Source organism: Schistocerca americana, chromosome 1 (assembly GCF_021461395.2).
Source record: "Schistocerca americana isolate TAMUIC-IGC-003095 chromosome 1, iqSchAmer2.1, whole genome shotgun sequence".
NCBI lineage: Eukaryota > Metazoa > Arthropoda > Insecta > Orthoptera > Acrididae > Schistocerca > Schistocerca americana.
In genome coordinates this window covers 180490241-180511218 of record NC_060119.1, presented here as the reverse complement: position 1 = coordinate 180511218, position 20978 = coordinate 180490241, and the positions used below count along the sequence as shown (strand labels likewise).

The following is a 20978-nucleotide window of genomic DNA, read 5'->3' as shown; positions in this document are numbered from 1 at the left end:
CACGTGTTGAGCAATTCGGCGGTACGTCCACCCGGCCTCCCGCATGCCCACTATACGCCCTCGCTCAAAGTCCGTCAACTGCACATACGGTTCACGTCCACGCTGTCGCGGCATGCTACCAGTGTTAAAGACTGCGATGGTGCTCCGTATGCCACGGCAAACTGGCTGACACTGACGGCGGCGGTGCACAAATGCTGCGCAGCTAGCGCCATTCGACGGCCAACACCGCGGTTCCTGGTGTGTCCGCTGTGCCGTGCGTGTGATCATTGCTTGTACAGCCCTCTGGCAGTGTCCGGAGCAAGTATGGTGGGTCTGACACACCGGTGTCAATGTGTTCTTTTTTCCATTTCCAGGAGTGTAGATGATGTTTCATTGAATGGTTCGCACACTGACAGTTGTCGATGGCCCAGCGCTGAAATCTGTCACGTTGAACGTCTCTCTTCAGTCGTCGTTGATCGCGTTCTTGCACGATCGTTTTCCGGCCTCAGCGATGTCGTAGATTTGATGTTTCACCAGATTCCTGATATTCACGGTACACTTGTGAAATGCTAGTTAGGGAAAATCCCTACTTCATCGCTATCTCAGAGATGCTGTGTCCCATCTCTCGTGCGCCGACTGTACCATGTTCAAACTCACTTAAACCTTGATAACCTGCTATTGTAGCAGCAGTAACCGATCTAACAACGGAGTCAGACACTTGTCTTATACAGACGTTGCCGACAGCAGCGGCGTATTCTGTCTGTTTGCAAATCTCTTTATTTGACTTCGCATGCCTATACCGTTTTCTTTGGCGGCTTAGTGTACAAGTAGAAAAACCAGCAAGGTTCACTTTCTAAATCCCTGTCTCTCCCGTGTCATTGACTAGTGATGGATTGATACGTCAAAGCAAGTGCTCTTTATACTCTTTACACATTCGTTGCATTGGCTAACTTGGTACAGAAAGAGAGTGATTCCATTTAGCAGCTGAAAAAAAAATCATTCCGTACCAGAGAGAGAGAAGGTCTTTTGGAAGTTGTTGGATGTGAGGTCCGCCATGATGCGGAGAATGGAACTGCTTGCCACACGAAAACGTAAGTAAAAACGAATATAGGAGCGAAAACATCGCGACAAACTAAATTACATTCTAGAATATAGGTTAACTCCCAGCAAAAAACTTTCTCATCAATATCGTTTGGTTGCAGAGGACAAGCAACCTGCAGTAATTAACACACATGTGATCCAGAAAATTCATGCACACCAAATGTAAAGGTATTTACAAAAAGAAACGATCTGTTGTTTGAACTAAAAATGCACATGATTTTATAATCATTTAACAAAAATGTTCACATTGCAGAATTAATAAAAACAAAAACTCACTGATGATGGCACAATGGTGCCGAAACATGTTTGGGTACTGAGAAAAACGGTGTTTTGCATAACTGGCGAACCTCACATCCAACAATTTTAACTGCAAACACGGCCAATACAAGGAGCTGCAAATCAAAATGATGGGTCTTTTGGAAGTGTTGTTCAAGAAAGTCCTCTGAGTCTCCTTTTTACTTTCTTTCATATAACTCCGCCCCATTCCATTTTTAGTCCACCCCAATCCTTCTCCACCCTTCTACTCCCCACATTTCCTTAGTGTGTGACCAAATTTTACCCCCATGGAAACAGGGTAGAGAGCACCTGAGCAACTGGCACACGCTAGTGATGCCACTGACGCCAGCAGAGCTGTGGCTGCAGGTACCTGGCGGCATTGCGCAGTTCCAACACGAGGAGCAGAGTGGCGAGGACTACGGCGGCGGCCAGCAGCATGAAGGCGGGGGCGAGCGTGCCCAGCTCCACCGTGGCGAACTCCGACTCTCGCAGGCAGGCGGGCGGCTGCGCGTGCCACAGGCTGCGCGTGCGGCTGATGTGGCCCCTCTCCAGCAGCTTGCGCAGCCTGCATCACAGACACTCGCTCTTCACCGACGCCTACATTGTGGCTATGCGCTCATGAAATGAACTCTAACCTCGCATAAGAAACTTGGCAAAAAATTAATCACGCCCCAGCGCGTGGGCTTCCGGAGCAATTTGTCCATCAGGGAGCAACGTTCTAATATTGCCATATTTGATACAACTCACTGTGTGAGTTTTGGAATGTTTAGTGACCCAAGCATAAAATTTTATGGGATGTACACAAATCTAGTTGTACACTGACGGAAAAAGAAATCCCAACACCAACTAGGAGTAATGCGAGCCAAACGAAAGTTGGCAGGCGTGTTTCTACACTACTGGCCATTAAAACTGCTACACCAAGAAGAAATGCAGACGATAAACGGGTATTCATTGGACAAATATATTATACTAGAACTGACATGTGATTACATTTTCATGCAATTTGGGTGCATAGATCTGAGAAATCAGTACCCAGAACAATCACCTCTGGCCGTAATAACGGCCTTGATACGCCTGGGCATTGAGTCAAACAGAGCTTCGATGGCGTGTACAGGTACAGTTGCCCATGCAGCTTCAACACGATACCGCAGTTCATCAAGAGTAATGACTGGCGTATTGTGACTAGCCAGTTGCTCGGCCACCATTGACCAGACGTTTTCAGTTGGTGAGAGATCTAGACAGTGTCCTGGCCAGGGCAGCAGTTGAACATTTTCTGTATCCAGAAAGGCCCGTACAGGACGTGCAACGTACGGTCGTGCATTATCCTGCCGAAATGTAGGGTTCCGCAGGGATCGAATGAAGGGTAGAGCCACGGGTCGTAACACATCTGAAACGTAACGTCCACTGTTCAAAGTGTCGGCAATGCGAACAAGAGGTGACCGAGACGTGTTACCAATGGCACCCCATACCATCACGCCGGGTGATACGCCATTATGGCGACGACGAATACACGCTTGCAATTTGCGTTCACCGCGATGTCGCCAAACACGGATGTGACCATCATGATGCTGTAAACAGAACCTGGATTCATCCGAAAAAATGACGTTTTGCCATTCGCGCATCCAGGTTCGTCGTTGAGTAGACCATCGCAGGCGCTCCTGTCTGTGATGCAGCGTCAAGGATAACCGCAGCCATGGTCTCCGAGCTGATAGTCCATGCTGCTGGAAACGTCGTAGAACTGTTCGTGCAGATGGTTGTTATCTTGCAAACGTCCTCATCTGTTGACTCAGGGATCGAGACGTGGCTGCACGATCCGTTACAGCCATGCGGATAAGATCCCTGTCATCTCTACTGCTAGTGATACGAGGCCGTTGGGATCCAGCACGGCGTTCCGTATTACCCTCCTGAACCCACCGATTCCATATTCTGCTAACAGTCATTGGATCTCGACCAACACTAGCAGCAATGTCGCGATACGATAAACCGCAATCGCGATAGGCTACAATCCGACCTTTATCAAAGTCGGAAACGTGATGGTACCATTTCTCCTCCTTACACGAGGCATCACAACAGCGTTTCACCAGGCAACGCCGGTCAACTGCTGTTTGTGTATGAGAAATCGGCTGGAAACTTTCCTCATGTCAGCACGTTGTAGGTGTCGCCACCGGCGCCAACCTTGTGTGAATGCTGTGAAAAGCTAATCATTTGCATATCACAGCATCTTCTTCCTGTCGGTTAAGTTTCGCGTCTGTAGCACGTCATCTTCGTGGTGTAGCAATTTTGATGGCCAGTAGTGTACGTCTGAAAGATGACGTCTGTTCAAATTTCGGGCCAGTCACATCAGTGTGTCGTTAGTAGTGCCGGAATGAGGAGGTAAATTAGGTTGCTTTAAAAACGAGTTCTAATGGTTCTGAGCTTCAGTTACCTTTGAGATTTGGCGAACTGAGTTGATGTTAGTGAAGAATACCTTTAAGGTGACGAAGACGCCATTATCAACGCCTCACTGAGTTTGAACAAGTTCGTGTAACAAGGCTACAAGAAGCTGGATGTTCGTTCCGTGGTATTGTAAAAAGACTTTGTAGGAATACAGCCGCTGTACTGCTGGCGGCGGCCGTCATGGGAAGGTAGTGTCGCAAAGAGACCTGGTTCCAGATGGTACTACCGAGAAGGGAGACCATCGTGTTCGGCGTACGGCTATGCAACAGCGATTCTAGCAGCAGCTGACACCACAGTGACACAACGAACTGTTACAAATCGATTACTTCGAGGACAGGTCCGAGCCAGATGCCATGTAATGTGCATTCCACTAACCTCAAACGACCGGAGAGCAGGGTGGACGTCTGTTATGTTTTCAGATAAAAGCTGGTTCTGCCTCCGAGTCAGCGATGACCCTGTGTTGGTTAGAACGACGCCAGGTGAGCGCCTGCAACAAATCTGTCTGAGTACTAGACACACTGGACCTACACCAAGAGTTATGGTCTGCAGTGCCATTTCGTATGACAGCAGGAGCACTCTCGTGGGTATTCCACGTACCCTGACTGCAAATTTGTTCGTCGGTCAGGAGATTCTACTTGTTTTTCTGCCATTCATGAACAGTATTGGCTCAAATGGTTCAAATGGCTCTGAGCACTATGGGACTCAACTGCTGTGGTCATAAGTCCCCTAGAACTTAGAACTACTTAAACCTAACTAACCTAAGGACATCTGTAACGCCGGAAATGCATATCCTCCTATTTCCATCTATTGTACTATTATTTTTTTCCTTGTTTTGTTACCTCAAGATATGACATTTCTGTCTCTTTATATATTGTAATTGTTTTACTGTTTGTATATATATATATATATATATATATATATATATATATATATATATATATATATATTTATGCACGAGCGCGGGCAGAGAGAGTCTGGCTGGGGTAGCGAGTGGAGCAGGTGTGTTGTGAGAAGCTCCCGCGAGTTGCCGCGCTTTCGGGGTTTGGCGGCATGTAATTGCGCTCGACTTGCGATGATAGTTTCGGACATGGTGTCGCGGACGGGAAGCATTAGCTGGCGCACATCAAGAGCCCGTTTCGTCTGGTGACCGTGTCGAGAAGAAGGCGCGCCAACATCCAGCTTCTGCAACAGCGACTGCCGACAATGAGTGACTGTCGCCACCTCCTCGATCGACGGCTTCAAACCTTCAATCAACCAACAAGGAAGACTAAAAGCACGTAAAGTTTTAGAACTGTATGGCAGACCTCAGCTTTTCAAATTGTTCCATCTGCCTCGCAAAATTACAGCAACTTAGCTTTGCTCATTGTCCCAATTGCATTACCAAGCAGGGTCCCTTCCTTTTCCGAAATGAACCCGAGTGTCGTTGAAATTCAAACGCCAGCATAATTCCATTTCACTGCTTTAATTTCAAAGTTCAGTTTAAGTATTCATAGCTGGCTACAATATTTAGATTACGCAAGCACAAATTAAGAGTGCGAGTTTAGTTACCGTATTTTAGCTTACCTGTGACTGCAGCTCAGCTTGGTACGTACTAAATCTTACTATTGTTAATTGTTCAGAATCATTTAACTCAAGTTCAAAGCTAAATCTCTTATTTCTAAATTGCGTAGATTCAAGTAGCTTTTCAAATGATTGTTGAGGTAGTCCAAGACTAACCGTATTTTACTGAATTTCGATGTGCTTAAGAAAGAAAGCTTCTTATTAATTTCAGTCACTAAATTAACCTACGGTTTTCCGGTTTTATTAATTCTTTTGCTAAATTAAGTCAGAGTGCAGCGAAAGTTATTACTTCTGACAAACTTTCAGTTTTCACACTACACGTGTCAACCTTCAGTTGCCACGCTTCTAGTGCTAATTATACGTGTAATTACCTTTCTTTTTCAGTTACTATAGTAATTGTCCTTAGGACTGGCGACCGTAATTTCCCCCAAATCTCAAATATCTAATTACCGTTAGTTAATTGTTAACGTAACGGCCGCACATTTACTTTCTTCATTAACTTTACCCCTTTTCAAAATTAATTTCCACCAGTTTCATTTGCATTTTTCCTTTCATTTAGATGTAACCCTTTCCTCCCTCTTTACCGACAGATTAACTTCGGTGACGATTGCTTTTTCCCAAATTTCCATTAGGTACACGCGGTTTAATTTTTCACTGTCATTAAGGTCGATAAGTGAGGGGGAGGTTACACGTCACACACATCCATGCCCGAGGCAGGATTCGAACCTGCGACCGTAGCGGTCGTGCGGTTCCAGACTGTAGCGCCTTTAACCAGACTGTAGCGCCTCTAACCGCTCGGCCACTCCGGCCGGCTGAACAGTATTCCAGGGTGTGTTTTCTAACGGGATAACTCTCGCCCACAAACCCCTGTTGTAACAGAACATTCTCTACAGAACGTCGACATGTTGCCTTGACTTGCTCCATCACCCAGTCGAGCACGTATGGGACGTTATCGGATGGCATTTCCAGTGCCGGCCGCTGTGGCCGAGCGGTTCCAGGCGCTTCAGTCCGGCACCGCGCGACTGCTACGGTCGCAGGTTCGAATCCTGCCTCGGGCATGGATGTGTATGATGTCCTTAGGTTCGTTAGGTTTAAGTAGTTCTAAGTTCTAGGGGACTGATGACCTCAGATGTTAAGTCCCATAGTGCTCAGAGTCATTTGAGCATCTGCAGTACCATCCCCAACCAGCATTAACTGCCTCTGTAGTGACCAAGTGCATCCCTCAAATTGGCATCCGGCACCTGCACGAACAACACATGCAGCTTTCCATGCTTGCATCCAATGTTCTGGCGGTTACACCGGTTATTGATGGACTAGCAATTAACTTTTGCAATGGCTTTCGTCGCGCTTATATTAATCTGTGAACCTGCAAAGTTAAAAACTTAAATATGTTACGTAGACAAATGTATTACCGAAATTTTGTTACTCCATTAATTGTTTCTTGGTATTGGGATCTTATTTTCTGTCAATGTATTTCAAAGGATTTATGCAGGGCGTAACCAAATTCCCTTTACAGACTTAGATAACATGTATTGGGTACCAAGACGGTTAAATTTAGTGCAGGAGCTCATGTCCAGAAACATACTGCTTTCCTGCTATAAGAAAAATACTACAACATACTCCTGCTGCTTGTTATCTGCGTCCACTTACCAGCAGTGCTCGATGTGGCGAGCACCAGTGTAAACACAAATACGGTATCTTCGTTTTATATTCCGGTACACATGATCACCAATCTCTGATCCAGCGTCCACCACAGCCACAACCCTGCACCAGTAGGTGTTCCTCGGAATCCACAGAGGTCTCGTAAATAAAGCACTTCATGTGACCCTACAGGTAGCAGCCTAGCGCATTCGAGTCAGGAGTACATACAGGTCAAGCAATCAGGCCACCACTTACTGTCACCAAAATCGTTGATATAGCTGATCCCCGACAGAATGTGAAAAATAAGGTACTGTGTCATCGTACTTACCGACGTGTTGTAAGCCGATGAGTCATTGGGCTCGTCTCTTTTCATCCACGTTTGATAAAATACACTCCTGGAAATTGAAATAAGAACACCGTGAATTCATTGTCCCAGGAAGGGGAAACTTTATTGACACATTCCTGGGGTCAGATACATCACATGATCACACTGACAGAACCACAGGCACATAGACACAGGCAACAGAGCATGCACAATGTCGGCACTAGTACAGTGTATATCCACCTTTCGCAGCAATGCAGGCTGCTATTCTCCCATGGAGACGATCGTAGAGATGCTGGATGTAGTCCTGTGGAACGGCTTGCCATGCCATTTCCACCTGGCGCCTCAGTTGGACCAGCGTTCGTGCTGGACGTGCAGACCGCGTGAGACGACGCTTCATCCAGTCCCAAACATGCTCAATGGGGGACAGTTCCGGAGATCTTGCTGGCCAGGGTAGTTGACTTACACCTTCTAGAGCACGTTGGGTGGCACGGGATACATGCAGACGTGCATTGTCCTGTTGGAACAGCAAGTTCCCTTGCCGGTCTAGGAATGGTAGAACGATGGGTTCGATGACGGTTTGGATGTACCGTGCACTATTCAGTGTCCCCTCGACGATCACCAGTGGTGTACGGCCAGTGTAGGAGATCGCTCCCCACACCATGATGCCGGGTGTTGGCCCTGTGTGCCTCGGTCGTATGCAGTCCTGATTGTGGCGCTCACCTGCACGGCGCCAAACACGCATACGACCATCATTGGCACCAAGGCAGAAGCGACTCTCATCGCTGAAGACGACACGTCTCCATTCGTCCCTCCATTCACGCCTGTCGCGACACCACTGGAGGCGGGCTGCACGATGTTGGGGCGTGAGCGGAAGACGGCCTAACGGTGTGTGGGACCGTAGCCCAGCTTCATGGAGACGGTTGCGAATGGTCCTCGCCGATACCCCAGGAGCAACAGTGTCCCTAATTTGCTGGGAAGTGGCGGTGCGGTCCCCTACGGCACTGCGTAGGATCCTACGGTCTTGGCGTGCATCCGTGCGTCGCTGCGGTCCGGTCCCAGGTCGACGGGCACGTGCACCTTCCGCCGACCACTGGCGACAACATCGATGTACTGTGGAGACCTCACGCCCCACGTGTTGAGCAATTCGGCGGTACGTCCACCCGGCCTCCCGCATGGCCACTATACGCCCTCACTCAAAGTCCGTCAACTGCACATACGGTTCACGTCCACGCTGTCGCGGCATGCTACCAGTGTTAAAGACTGTGATGGAGCTCCGTATGCCACGGCAAACTGGCTGACACTGACGGCGGCGGTGCACAAATGCTGCGCAGCTAGCGCCATTCGACGGCCAACACCGCGGTTCCTGGTGTGTCCGCTGTGCCGTGCGTGTGATCATTGCTTGTACAGCCCTCTCGCCGTGTCCGGAGCAAGTATGGTGGGTCTGACACACCGGTGTCAATGTGTTCTTTTTTCCATTTCCAGGAGTGTAGTTCGAACATAAATGAGCTAGCCGGCCGTTGTGACCGAGCGGTTCTAGGCGTTTCAGTCCGGAACCGCGCTGCTGCTACGGTCGCAGGTTTGAATCCTGCCTCGGGCATGGATGTGTGTGTTGTCCTTAGGTTAGTTAGATTTAAGTAGTTCTAAGTATAGGGGACTGATGACCTCAGATGTTAAGTCCCATAGTGCTTAGAGCCATTTGAACCATTTTTTAAATGAGCTAAGCTACATAGTGTCTCATAATACAAATGGCAGAGGAGATCCCATGACCATTGCGAACCATGTGCTGCGATCCGCGTCCTAGTAGCGCAAGGAATAACACCTCCCGAAATGTTTTCAGGAATCAAAATAATTTGCGGCGAAGGTGTTACGAACGGAACGAATTGTACGTTAAGTAGTCTTTTAACGAGTGCGTTTAAGTGGTGTAGGCATTTTAGTGGAGGCAGAACAAATGTTCATGGCGATCAAAGGAGTAGAAGACCTCCCATTCTGAGTGATGAGTTGGCGCGAAAAATCGACAGAACTGTTCGTGAAGACCGCTGATTGACAGCGGATGAAATATCTGCGATGTTTCGACAACTCTCCAGAACTATCGTATACGAGTCACTCGCAGAAACTCTAAAATACCGGAAACTGTTCGCAAGATGAGTCCCAAAACAGCTGACAGAGCACCAGAGGCAAAATTGGACCAGTGAAGCCCGCGAGTTTCTTGAGCGACTTGAAGTGGAACGTGAGGGTTTTCTAGAGTTCTATTGTGACTGCAGATGTCACATAGGTAGCTCATTACACGCCCGAAAAAAAAAGACAGTCGTCACAGTGGCGTCACACCAACTCTCCATCTGCGAAAGATTCCAGAATCACAATTTCGGGCAAAAAATCCTGGCGTCAGGGTTTTGGGGCCGAAAAGATATTTTGTTCTAATTTCTGCCTTAGGGGTGATTATCAGTGCACAAAGATATTGTGAGTCCCTGAAAAAGCCAAAAATGAGCTTTCAAAAGGAACGGAGTGAATTTCTGACGAAAGGAGTTTTGCACAACATAGCCTCACATAGCCTCAGCCATCAAGGTGCTCGTAGACTTATCTGGATGGAATGTTTTGAACCACCACAGTGTTCCCCTGACTTGGCGCCTTCAGATTATCGTCTTTTCACTTCCCTGAATGCACACATGAGTGGACGTAAATTTTCAAACGACGAGCAGGTGCGGAAAGAGGATCTGAAGTTGGAAAGAAGCTTGTTCCACGGCTCACCACATGCGCTGAGCGGGACGGCGATTACGTGGAAAAGTAGGCAAGTGTACCAACAACATCGTGTAATTTTTTCTCAAATGAACTTTCTCCAAAAGATATACAAAAATCTGGTATATTTATTTTCTGAACATAATTTAACGTGGTGCTGGCTATTTCAATTCCTTTTCTGTGAGAGAGGCGGCCGCTGTGGCCGAGCGGTTCTAGGCCCTTCAGTCCGGAACCGCGCTGCTCCTACGGTTCGAATCCTGCCTCGGGCATGGATGTGTGTGATGTCCTTAGGTTAGTCAGGTTTAAGTAGTTCTACGTCTAGGGGACTGATGACCTCAGATGTTAAGTCCCATAGTGCTTAGAGCCATTTGAACCATTTTTCTGTGTGAGATTTAGAATTGAGAAGCGCTGAGGATACAGGATAGAAGAGCTGCAAGTAGCATACCAACAGAGAACCCTTGTCGGGCGACGATACACGGCCTCTCCTGAACAGCTAGCGGGACACGGACAGATTGACTCTGGCCTCATGTTGCCTTCGGGAAAGTCGCCTCGGCTAACGCCATACTGGCACCCAGCGAATTATACTGAAAGTATTCGTTGCGGATGGCGGATCTCTGTTGGCAAGAAGTAGGTATTCGATCCATGCTAAGAAAAATGCACTTAGCTGACAAACATCTCCTAGCTGTCCAAATAAAAAATGCAGCTAAACAGCTCTGACTTGTGATAGATTTGGAAGAAACTGGAGAGATGGCGGATAGATTCGAGCACTGTGTTTTAGCTTTTCCCGTGGGCTGTGATGCGAAGCTACCTGGTGCTTGAGAGGGCACCGACTGGTAAAATTGATGCGACGTCAAGAGGACATAACATGCAGCACGAAGATTTTTAGTAAAGTGGGACAGAAATTGAGACTAACAGTTCTAAACGTTTTCCCTCTGCTGGAAGAAGATTGTGTTACCAGGAAACAATTTACTGGTCGTGCGATATACAGGGTGTCCCACTCAAACCTCCCTGATTTCAAGGACCCGGGAGAGAAAAACCACAGTAGATACGACAATCAAAAATGCACCACATTTTAGAGCATCTCAAAGACTTTATATTCCCGCGTGAGAAGCGCCAAGTATCGTCGAAAGAGTCGAGCATGGTCGCATGTAGTGTAAATGGCGACTCCACAGCGGCGCGCAAGCATCAGGGTGGTTTGCAAAAATAAAATCGCCGATTACTGTACAAATAAATTATCGTCATGTGCAGGAATGTGATTCACCTGATGTTGAAAACAATTAAGGAATGGTATAGGAAGATTCTGGCAACAAGAAGTGTTCTGAAACATTCTGGCCGTGCACATTACGGGGTTTCAGAAGAGATAGTGGAGGACACCAGACAAAAGTTTCTCAGAAGCCCCGTAAGTCAATTCGTGAAGCATCTAGGCAACTTGATGTACCGCGATCAACATTGCATCGTGTAGTTCACCAGCGTCTTCGTAAGTGTGCTTTCAAAGGGCAAATTCTGCTACATCTCACGCTGAACGACAAACCATGCCTTAACAATTTGTTGCGGGTATGCTGCAGCGTATTGATGAAAAGATGAAGCAACCTTTCATCTATCAGGAAGGGTTCGGATTTGGGGTTCGCAAAATTAGCACATTGTCATTGAACATGTTCGTGATAGCCCTAAACTAAACGTCTAGTGCGGGCTAATGCACGACAGGATTGTTTGACCGTTCTTCTTTGCGGAACAAACAGTGAATGAGTCAGTGTATCTGGCCATGTTGGAGCAGCTTGTGTACCCTCAGATAGAAGACTTTCAACCCTACGTCAGTTTTCAACAAGATGGAGCTCCGCCGCATTGGTCAACGGCTGTTCGCAAGTTCCTGGATAGCAAATTTCCCAATCGTTGGATCGGACGCGCAGGGTCCACTGCCTGGCCACCACGTTCACCGACATTACGCCGCGAAGGACCGCGTGTATGCGACCAAAGTGGACGATATTCCAACATTGCGACAACGTATCACTAATGCGATTGCAACAATAACAGAGGAAATGTCACAAAGAACTTAACAAGTAATTGAATATAGACTCGATATTCTTCGTGCTACAAATGGTTCACAAGTAGAGGTGTATTGATGATAAATAAATAAATTCTTTGAGACGCTCTACAATGTGGTGCATTTTTCATTGTCGTATCTACTGTGGTCTTTTTCCTAGGTCTTTGAAATCAGGGAGGTTCGATTGGGACACACTGTAACTTCAAGAGGATTGGTTGCCGAGATTCTTGGTGGAAATGTGGGTTCAGTAAGTTATTTACTGACTAAAAATTACTAATTTGTCTCTGGACTTGGCGCTAAATGCGTCGGTACTCTGCTAATGGAGTCAACGGTTCCAGTTGAAAGTGAAGCCTGCAGAGTTGGTCCGGTGTTCGAGTCCTCGAAAGAGGGGATCTAGCAACATACTTGATGGCAGCCAGACACGGTGTCACCAATCGGCACATATCGCATCGCTGATAACGGTGAGCATTACTTGCAACTTCGGCTTGTTGGGACAGTTGCAAGCTAGAACTTCAGAGTCGTGTTGATATTCACTTACCCACATTCGTCAGCACATTCTCAGTTGCATAGGCTTCTTCGTTTCTCCAGTCAGGCAATCAATGTAATGGATGTGCAGACAGGTCGAGATAAATTTCACAAATTGAGGTATGCTGTAATAGTACAGACTAGTATACAATCTGATCCCCCCCCCCCCTAACTTTAGTATAGGACCCAATACATAAACCGGAATTACGTAACGTTTTGTATTTACGATAAACTGTAGCCATTCTATAATTTCAATGAATCAGCTATCTTAAATCGTAATTACACATAATAACATACCACTAAACTGCAAATTGTCATTATTCTATGTAAAACTACTTCCCATAACGTATTGTAGTACAGTGAATTTAACTTAAAAATACGTACAAAATTTCTACACAACTTTTGGCTATATAGATTTCTTACTATTGTGTCAAAGAGTCAGGGAGGACGTTATCCAGAAAAATTACTGTGTAGTTAAAATAGAGATTAACTTTTTCTCTATTAACTGCTTACAAAATGTATTTCATTGATTTTCTGTCTAAAAATGTTTTGCTATCAAAATTCTGCTCATATAAAACCTGTCACCACGTTTTGTGATAATGTATCCTGTGTTCAAAGTGTCAAAAATTTATAGCTTTTAGTTATATATTCAATTATGTGATCATTTAAGAATCCAGTAAAATATTCTGACTGTTAGATGTTATTTATACTGCAGTTCTAGGTATAGTTAAGGCAGGTAGTCTGTGTTGGATGTTGCCAGAAATGTGTGTAGCAATGTGTCTGTTTAATTGGTGCGATAAAACAAAAGTAATAATATAAAACGGTGTGCAGATTATGCTTATTGCAATTACTAAACACTCAGGTAGAGTTACATCTCTGCCCCAGACAAGTACTTGTACATTTACCATTCGAGCTTTTATCTCTCGGTAATCGACAGTGGCAGTTGTTCCAATAGAATCACCTGTAATTTTACAAAGATCATTACGTGCAGTCACTACGATGTTTCTAATTTTCACTATTTTCGAATGACAGATGTTTAGGAATATGATTGTGAGCTAATTCCGATCCCCACTAACTAACTTTGCCAACCGATAGTTCAGTTATCTTCTTCCATACTTAATATTGTAACTTATATAATGTCTTTGATTCGAGTGTACTTTGCCTCCCTTGTGACATGCAGTATTTTTCAGTGATTAAAAGGATATTCCCCATCTTATGATTCACTACTAGGACCACGATCTTTCACAGCGTTAATCATTCTTTTGCTTAAATTTATTCTAACATTGGGTCTTTAGGGTGTGCCTGCATCATAGTTAGTTCTGATTCAGTTAACTTCACTCTCACATACATGCGGGGTTTTGCGATGCTTTGACACACATGCATTGGCAAGTCTCCCAAGAACCCATGCTGTACGCCGTCAAGGATTCGCAATTACGTGACACACTTGAGATGTGATGGAGGCAGATATGGCCCCATCACACGTCCTTCCAGAAACCCTGCCCCAATGTTCAGATTGTATGCGAGTCTCCATCAGCCTACACATAGCTGTTGTGAGCATTGAAAGCACCTTCCCTTGTGAACTTGGCTACATTCGTGAAAGGGATCCACCATGGGAATTGGACACGTCCACACAATGGTGCAAAAACCATCACCAGAAGTGGGATCGTGATGTAAAATGCGGTAGCTGCGTTCCCTGTACCCTCTTCGGGTAGTACGGGTGTAGGTTCCTGTCACGCAGAACACACCAAACGGTTTGTTGATCAACATTCAGTCCACATGTAATGTTTTTGGTACTCGTGATGTCCTCTTCTACTGGATGAAGTACAGCTTGCAGTCTGTTCTGTAGAGAATAATTACTGCTGTAGTACAATATGAACAAAGACCACAACATTACAGCAGCTACAAACCTCTCTGGGCAAATCACAAACTCAAGTTAATGGCATGTAAAAAAAACCTGTAATGGCCTGGGACATCAGGTGGTCAGTGAACGACGTACGTAATACAGGTACCTTAGTCAGTAGCGCCGAAAAAAAAAATGGTTCAAATGTCTCTGAGCAGTATGGGACTTAACATCTGAGGTCATCAGTCCCCTAGAACTTAGAACTACTTAAACCTAACTAACCTAAAGACATCACACACATCCATGCCCGAGGCAAGATTCGAACCTGCGGCCGTAGCAGTCGCGCGGTGCCGAACTGAAGCGCCTGGAACCGCTCGGCCACTCCGGGCGGCAGTAGCGCCGAAAATGCGGAAGATCTGAACGTGTGTTGTGGTATTTTTCGTGCAGCGAGAAAACTGTGTGTTTCCGGTCATGAGTTACTATGCTAAACTTAACCGTTTTGGTCCCCACTACTAGCCCTCAACGTCTGTAAAGGGAATTTGGTTTCAATCTACAGTTATCAACTGATTATATTTTTTGGGAAGCATTTAACTTTGATATCTAAAAGCAAGGATATTTCCTTAGCACACGCAAAGAAAATCTTTTTATATTGTTAGTATAAATATAGACGTCACCTTTTTGATTTAATTGTCTGAAAATGCATCAGAATGTGATTAAATCCATCGTAGAAACGAAATGGAAATGAGACTGCAATAAATTCATTAATATATTTTTATTTGTGTATCAAAATTGTTAGTTAGACCCTGAACATTAGAAATCGCAAGACGAAAAAAACATCACACATTTGATAAAATCGTTATTGTCAAACAACAAAAATAACTATAAAATGCCATTGATTAATAAAACTCTGGTTGTAAAAACAGAAATAGATGTGAAAAAACTTATATTCAATTTCGATATCATCTGTAACATTCCTTGCTTACAAAATTCGACATCTGATAATGTTGATGGATTTATTGCATTATTTGCATGTCACCTACTTTTTCACTTTGACTGGCTAAACTGAAATGGAACAATATGTATTTTGAAGGTTACTTTTTTGTGTAGTCTGGGTAAGTGTAACTCACGTCCAGCTTTGGAACCTCCTCAAACAACCCTCAAATCAACCCGTAGAAACGGCTCTTAACAGCCTAGGAGATAGTCCTCGTCTCCCCAGTTTGAAACGGTACCGTGCAGCCATATCAACGGCATTGTAGAATTCGTAATTCTATAAACTGCATCTTCAAATCGTGAAGATCATAGCTATTCGACCTATGAATTCCACGTTTTTCCCTCTCTCCTAAACAAATGCTAAAATACTGCTATGACTAAGTTGTGTAACAGAGCGAGGTAGAAGACGAATTAGGGACGAATTTCTGGCGGCGTACTGCAGCCACGTCTATTTAATGTTGCGAATTGTGGCCTGAATCCCTCCACTACGGCTCTGAAACGCTCCCTTTCTGTAGCTCATTAAACGCTCTGCGAGGCAGCGGTTGAGAAAAGATTGTAGACACTATTTCGGCAACGTTCTGCAAAGGTTGCATCCACCTTGGCGACAGGACAGTACCGAAAGTAAACGGCATAATTTCCGTCAACCGTCAGACAACTAAACAAATCCATTTCATACAGCGGTTGCTAAAGTCACAATATTTCCTTTCGCACAGCACTGCTAAGTCTGCAGTTTAGCAGAATCACAGAACCACAGACAATATTTTCTAGAACTGCACCATATCTCCGTGATGAATAAAAAGCATGTGTTTCACATACGAGGAAGGGCCTAATCCCTTCTCTGTTCTCTGACTCTGGGGAAGGAAACCGGCCGAACCTTTTTGAACCGCAGTCCTCTCGAATGCGGGTCCACTGTGCTAACAACTGCGCCAGCTCGGTCTGTGGAGCTTCTAAGTGGTTGGGATGTTGATTTCTAGTTTTCACCCAAATAGCGCCAGGCATTTTCTGTGGAGCTGAGATCGGATGATTTAGCAGACGATTCGAAATGCGATATACTGCCATAGTGTTCGTCAGTCGAGAATTGTATACGTGTACGCTGCGAATTCCTCTGTTGTCATCGTGAAATACTAGTGCGTCCATAGCATCCTCATCACGAAGATGAAGGACAATGTTCGCTCACCGGTAATATTGAAAGAAACGTCCTGCTTCACATACACTCTAAGTTGAACGAGTGAGGCCAAGTCGGGTACTAATAACATGCGCCAAAACATCAGAGAACCACCTGTGGCCTGAATACCGCAGGCTAAACACACCACTGGGCCGTCGCTGTACTCAACACCATGAGTCATTTGAAAAGAGAGCAAAATGGCGACCCCTGGACCGCATTACACGCTGCCAGTCAGCTAATGCTTAGTTTCTATCTTTGGCCCAATAAAGACGCAGCACCGTATAGTTCTATGTGTCACTGCCTTCTTCGAGGCACCCGACTCCAAATGTCCGTTTCATGCTCTTACCTTCGCAACATTCGCTAGGAAATCCGCAAAGACAAAAGTGTAGATTGTCACACTGGTCTCCAGTCTCTGTCGGGAATACTGTTCTTACGCTATGCTACATGAATGCATGTTGTACACCATTTCTTGTAGACAGTACACGTTCATGCACAAACATATCTGGTAACTTCATTTACGGTGTGGTCATGGCCACGTCCAAACACAATTGCTGCTTTCTGCCATTGTTCACTTCTTCAAGTCGACTCATCGTACTCCGCTGATTCCATACTGCCACATATACACTCCTGGAAATTGAAATAAGAACACCGTGAATTCATTGTCCCAGGAACGGGGAAACTTTATTGACACATTCCTGGGGTCAGATACACCACATGATCACACTGACAGAACCACAGGCACATAGACACAGGCAACAGAGCATGCACAATGTCGGCACTAGTACAGTGTATATCCACCTTTCGCAGCAATGCAGGCTGCTATTCTCCCATGGAGACGATCGTAGAGATGCTGGATGTAGTCCTGTGGAATGGCTTGCCATGCCATTTCCACCTGGCGCCTCAGTTGGACCAGCGTTCGTGCTGGACGTGCAGACCGCGTGAGACGACGCTTCATCCAGTCCCAAACATGCTCAATGGGGGACACTGCGTAGGATCCTACGGTCTTGGCGTGCATCCGTGCGTCGCTGCGGTCCGGTCCCAGGTCGACGGGCACGTGCACCTTCCGCCGACCACTGGCGACAACATCGATGTACTGTGGAGACCTCACGCCCCACGTGTTGAGCAATTCGGCGGTACGTCCACCCGGCCTCCCGCATGCCCACTATACGCCCTCGCTCAAAGTCCGTCAACTGCACATACGGTTCACGTCCACGCTGTCGCGGCATGCTACCAGTGTTAAAGACTGCGATGGAGCTCCGTATGCCACGGCAAACTGGCTGACACTGACGGCGGCGGTGCACAAATGCTGCGCAGCTAGCGCCATTCGACGGCCAACACCGCAGTTCCTGGTGTGTCCGCTGTGCCGTGCGTGTGATCATTGCTTGTACAGCCCTCTCGCAGTGTCCGGAGCAAGTATGGTGGGTCTGACACACCGGTGTCAATGTGTTCTTTTTTCCATTTCCAGGAGTGTGTATCACTTTACAACCACGTCTTACAACAGTAGTGGTGGGTCAGCGACCAACTGTTGTCATTACTCGATGTAGGAATACTTCCATAGTAAAGGCCACGAGGCCATTCAGATTTGGCACAACTCTGAAACATAGAAAGGTCTTGATCACACAATTTTTACTAAGCGTTACGCGTTTCGAAATTTCATCATCATACAAGCTGTGGAGTGAAGCGTACAAGAAATTATTGACAGAAATTACACGTAAGTGTGCATCTGAGTATTCTAATGTACAGAAATTCCAAATAGTATCGTACTTGCATAAAATCAAACTGAATACATTACAAATCTCATCTCATGGAGGCATATTAGACAGTGCCGTCGTCTACTGAATAGCACCAGTCTGGCGATTGAACTATGAAAGATCTAAACGGTGGCCAGTAGGCGGTGCTAGCATTGACCACAGGAAGCAAGTCGAAGAGTAACTTTACAAACTTCTATGCACTGCGGTTAAGTGCACGTCAGCACCTCTTGAACAAATTTGACAAAAACATTTTCGCTACTTTTCCCGAAGAGAAACTCATACTAACAGTACGAAAAACGCTTAGTTAGGCACACCGTAAAAAAAAAAAAGTTACAGAGGTAGTCTTTCGTCAATAATCAAAACAGAAGAAAATTTTAACCAGTAACTGGGTGGTACAACATAAACAGAAAACCCTTATGAGTAGTAAGTAAAACATAAGTCCGAAGGAGTAAGTTCGCAAACATCACAAAATAAATGTACAAAGTATCACAAAATGAAGTCAAATTACAATAGACGAACAACCAGTTTGGTACTGGTTCTATTCGAAAGATGACGACACTGTCAACTATGCCTCCATGAGATGAGATTTGTGTTGTATTTAGTTTATGTGATCACTTTCGTGAGCTCTGTGGTAAAGTTTGATTTTTTGTAAGTACGATACTTTACGGACTTTGTGTGTATTAGAATCCTTAGATGCACACTTATGTATAATTTTTGTCAATAATTTCTTATACACTTCATTCCACAGCTTGTACGATGACGAAATTTTGAAAAGCGTAACGCTTAATAGTGGATTGTGCGACCAAAACCTTTCTGTATTTCAAAATAGTGCCAAATCGCCTGCTCTACTATGGAAGTTTTCCTACAACAAGTAATGACAACAGTTGGTCGTTGGCTCTCCACCGCTGTTGTAACACATGGCAGTAGAGTGGTTTATATGGGGCAGTATGGAATCAGTGCAGGAAGATGAGTCCACGTGAAGAAGTGACGTGTTGACAGAAAGCAGCAATCGTGTTTGGACGTGCCCATGACCGTACCGTAAAAGTACACTACTGACCATTAAAATTGCTACACCAAGAAGAAATGCAGATCATAAACGAGTATTCCATGGAAAAATACGAGGGTTATTCCAAAAGTAAGGTCCGATTGATTGCCAAATTGAAACCACAGTGAACATCAGAAATGTTTTACTTGTAACAATTAGCTACACCTTTCAGCTACTTCTCTACGTAGTCGCCGTTCTGACTTAGACTTTTGTCATAGCGTTGTACCAACTTTTCAATAGCCTCGTCATAGAAGGCAGCCGCCAGTGCTTTCCGCCAATTCTCCACGCTGGCCTACACCTCGTTGTCTGTGTCAAAATGTTGTCTTCAAAGACAGCGGTTCATGTGACCAGAGATGAAACTCAGAGGGAGACAATTGCGGACTGTATTGTGGGTAATCTAACATTTCCATTTGAAAACGATGCAGGAGCATCTTCATTGCCCCTGCAGAATGCGGCTGAGAATTGTCGTGAAGACGAACCAGCACGACAGTTATGTAATGTTGGCTGCATAGCTTCAGGCGACATTTCTCACCAGGCCCTCGTACTTGGCGGCAGACACTATTTTCTAGACATCTTTACGCACTCACTGCGAGCTCAGAAATGAGAAGAGCGACGTGATGCTAACTGGGGTTATACTAGAGACACTACCCAACACATCTGTGCAAAGCTTTATCGGATTTTCATAGTCGTTTCCATTTCGCGACCGATCGGACCTTACTTTTGGAATAACCCTCGTATATTATACTAGAACTGACATGTGATTACATTTTCACGTAATTTGAGTGAATAGATCCTGAGAAATCAGTACTCAGAACAACCACCTCTGGCCGTAATAACGGCCTTGATACGCCTTTGCATTGAGTTAAACAGAGCTTGGATGGCGTGTACAGGTACAGCTGCCCATGCCGCTTTAACACGATACCACATTTCATCAAGAGTAGTGACTGGCGTATTGTGACGAGCCAGTTGCTCGGCCACCATTGACCAGACATTTTCAACTGGTGAGAGGTCTGGAGAATGTGCTGGCCAGAGCAGTCGAACTTTTTCTGTCTCCAGAAAGGCCCGCACAGGACCTGCTATATGCTGTCGTGCATTATCCTGCTGTAATGTAGGGTTTCGCAGGGGTCAAATGAAGGGTAGAGCCACGGGTCGTTACACATCTGCAATGTAACGTCCACTGTTCAAAGTGCCGTCAATGAGAACAAGAGGTGACCGAGACGTGTAACCAATGGCACCCTATACCATCACGCCGGGTGGTACGCCAATATGGCGATGACGAATACACGCTTCCAATGTGCGTGCACCGCGATGTCGCCAAACACGGATGCGACTATCATGATGCTCTAAACAGAACCTGGATTCATTCGTGCACCCAGGTTCGTCGTTGAGTGCACCATCGCAGGCGGTCCTGTCTGTGATGCAGCGTCAAGGGTAACGGCAGCCATGGTCACCGAGCTGATAGTCCATGCTCCTGCAAACGGCGTCGCACTGTTCGTGCAGATGATTCTTGTCTTGCAAAAGTCCCCATCGCCCGCATCTCGTGGTCGTGCGGTAGCGTTCTCGCTTCCCA

The 20978-nt window shown here is 45.7% G+C and overlaps 1 protein-coding gene across 1 annotated transcript in view; it reads right to left on the bottom strand.

The window, feature by feature from the left end:
- Positions 1-20978, bottom strand: part of LOC124614367 (ionotropic receptor 75a-like) — a 164769-nt gene that overhangs the window by 3531 nt on the left and 140260 nt on the right. Inside the window, exon 9 of the mRNA XM_047142941.1 lies at positions 1727-1921. Coding sequence (XP_046998897.1) covers positions 1727-1921 — 195 coding nt within the window. The remainder of the gene's footprint in view (positions 1-1726; positions 1922-20978) is intronic.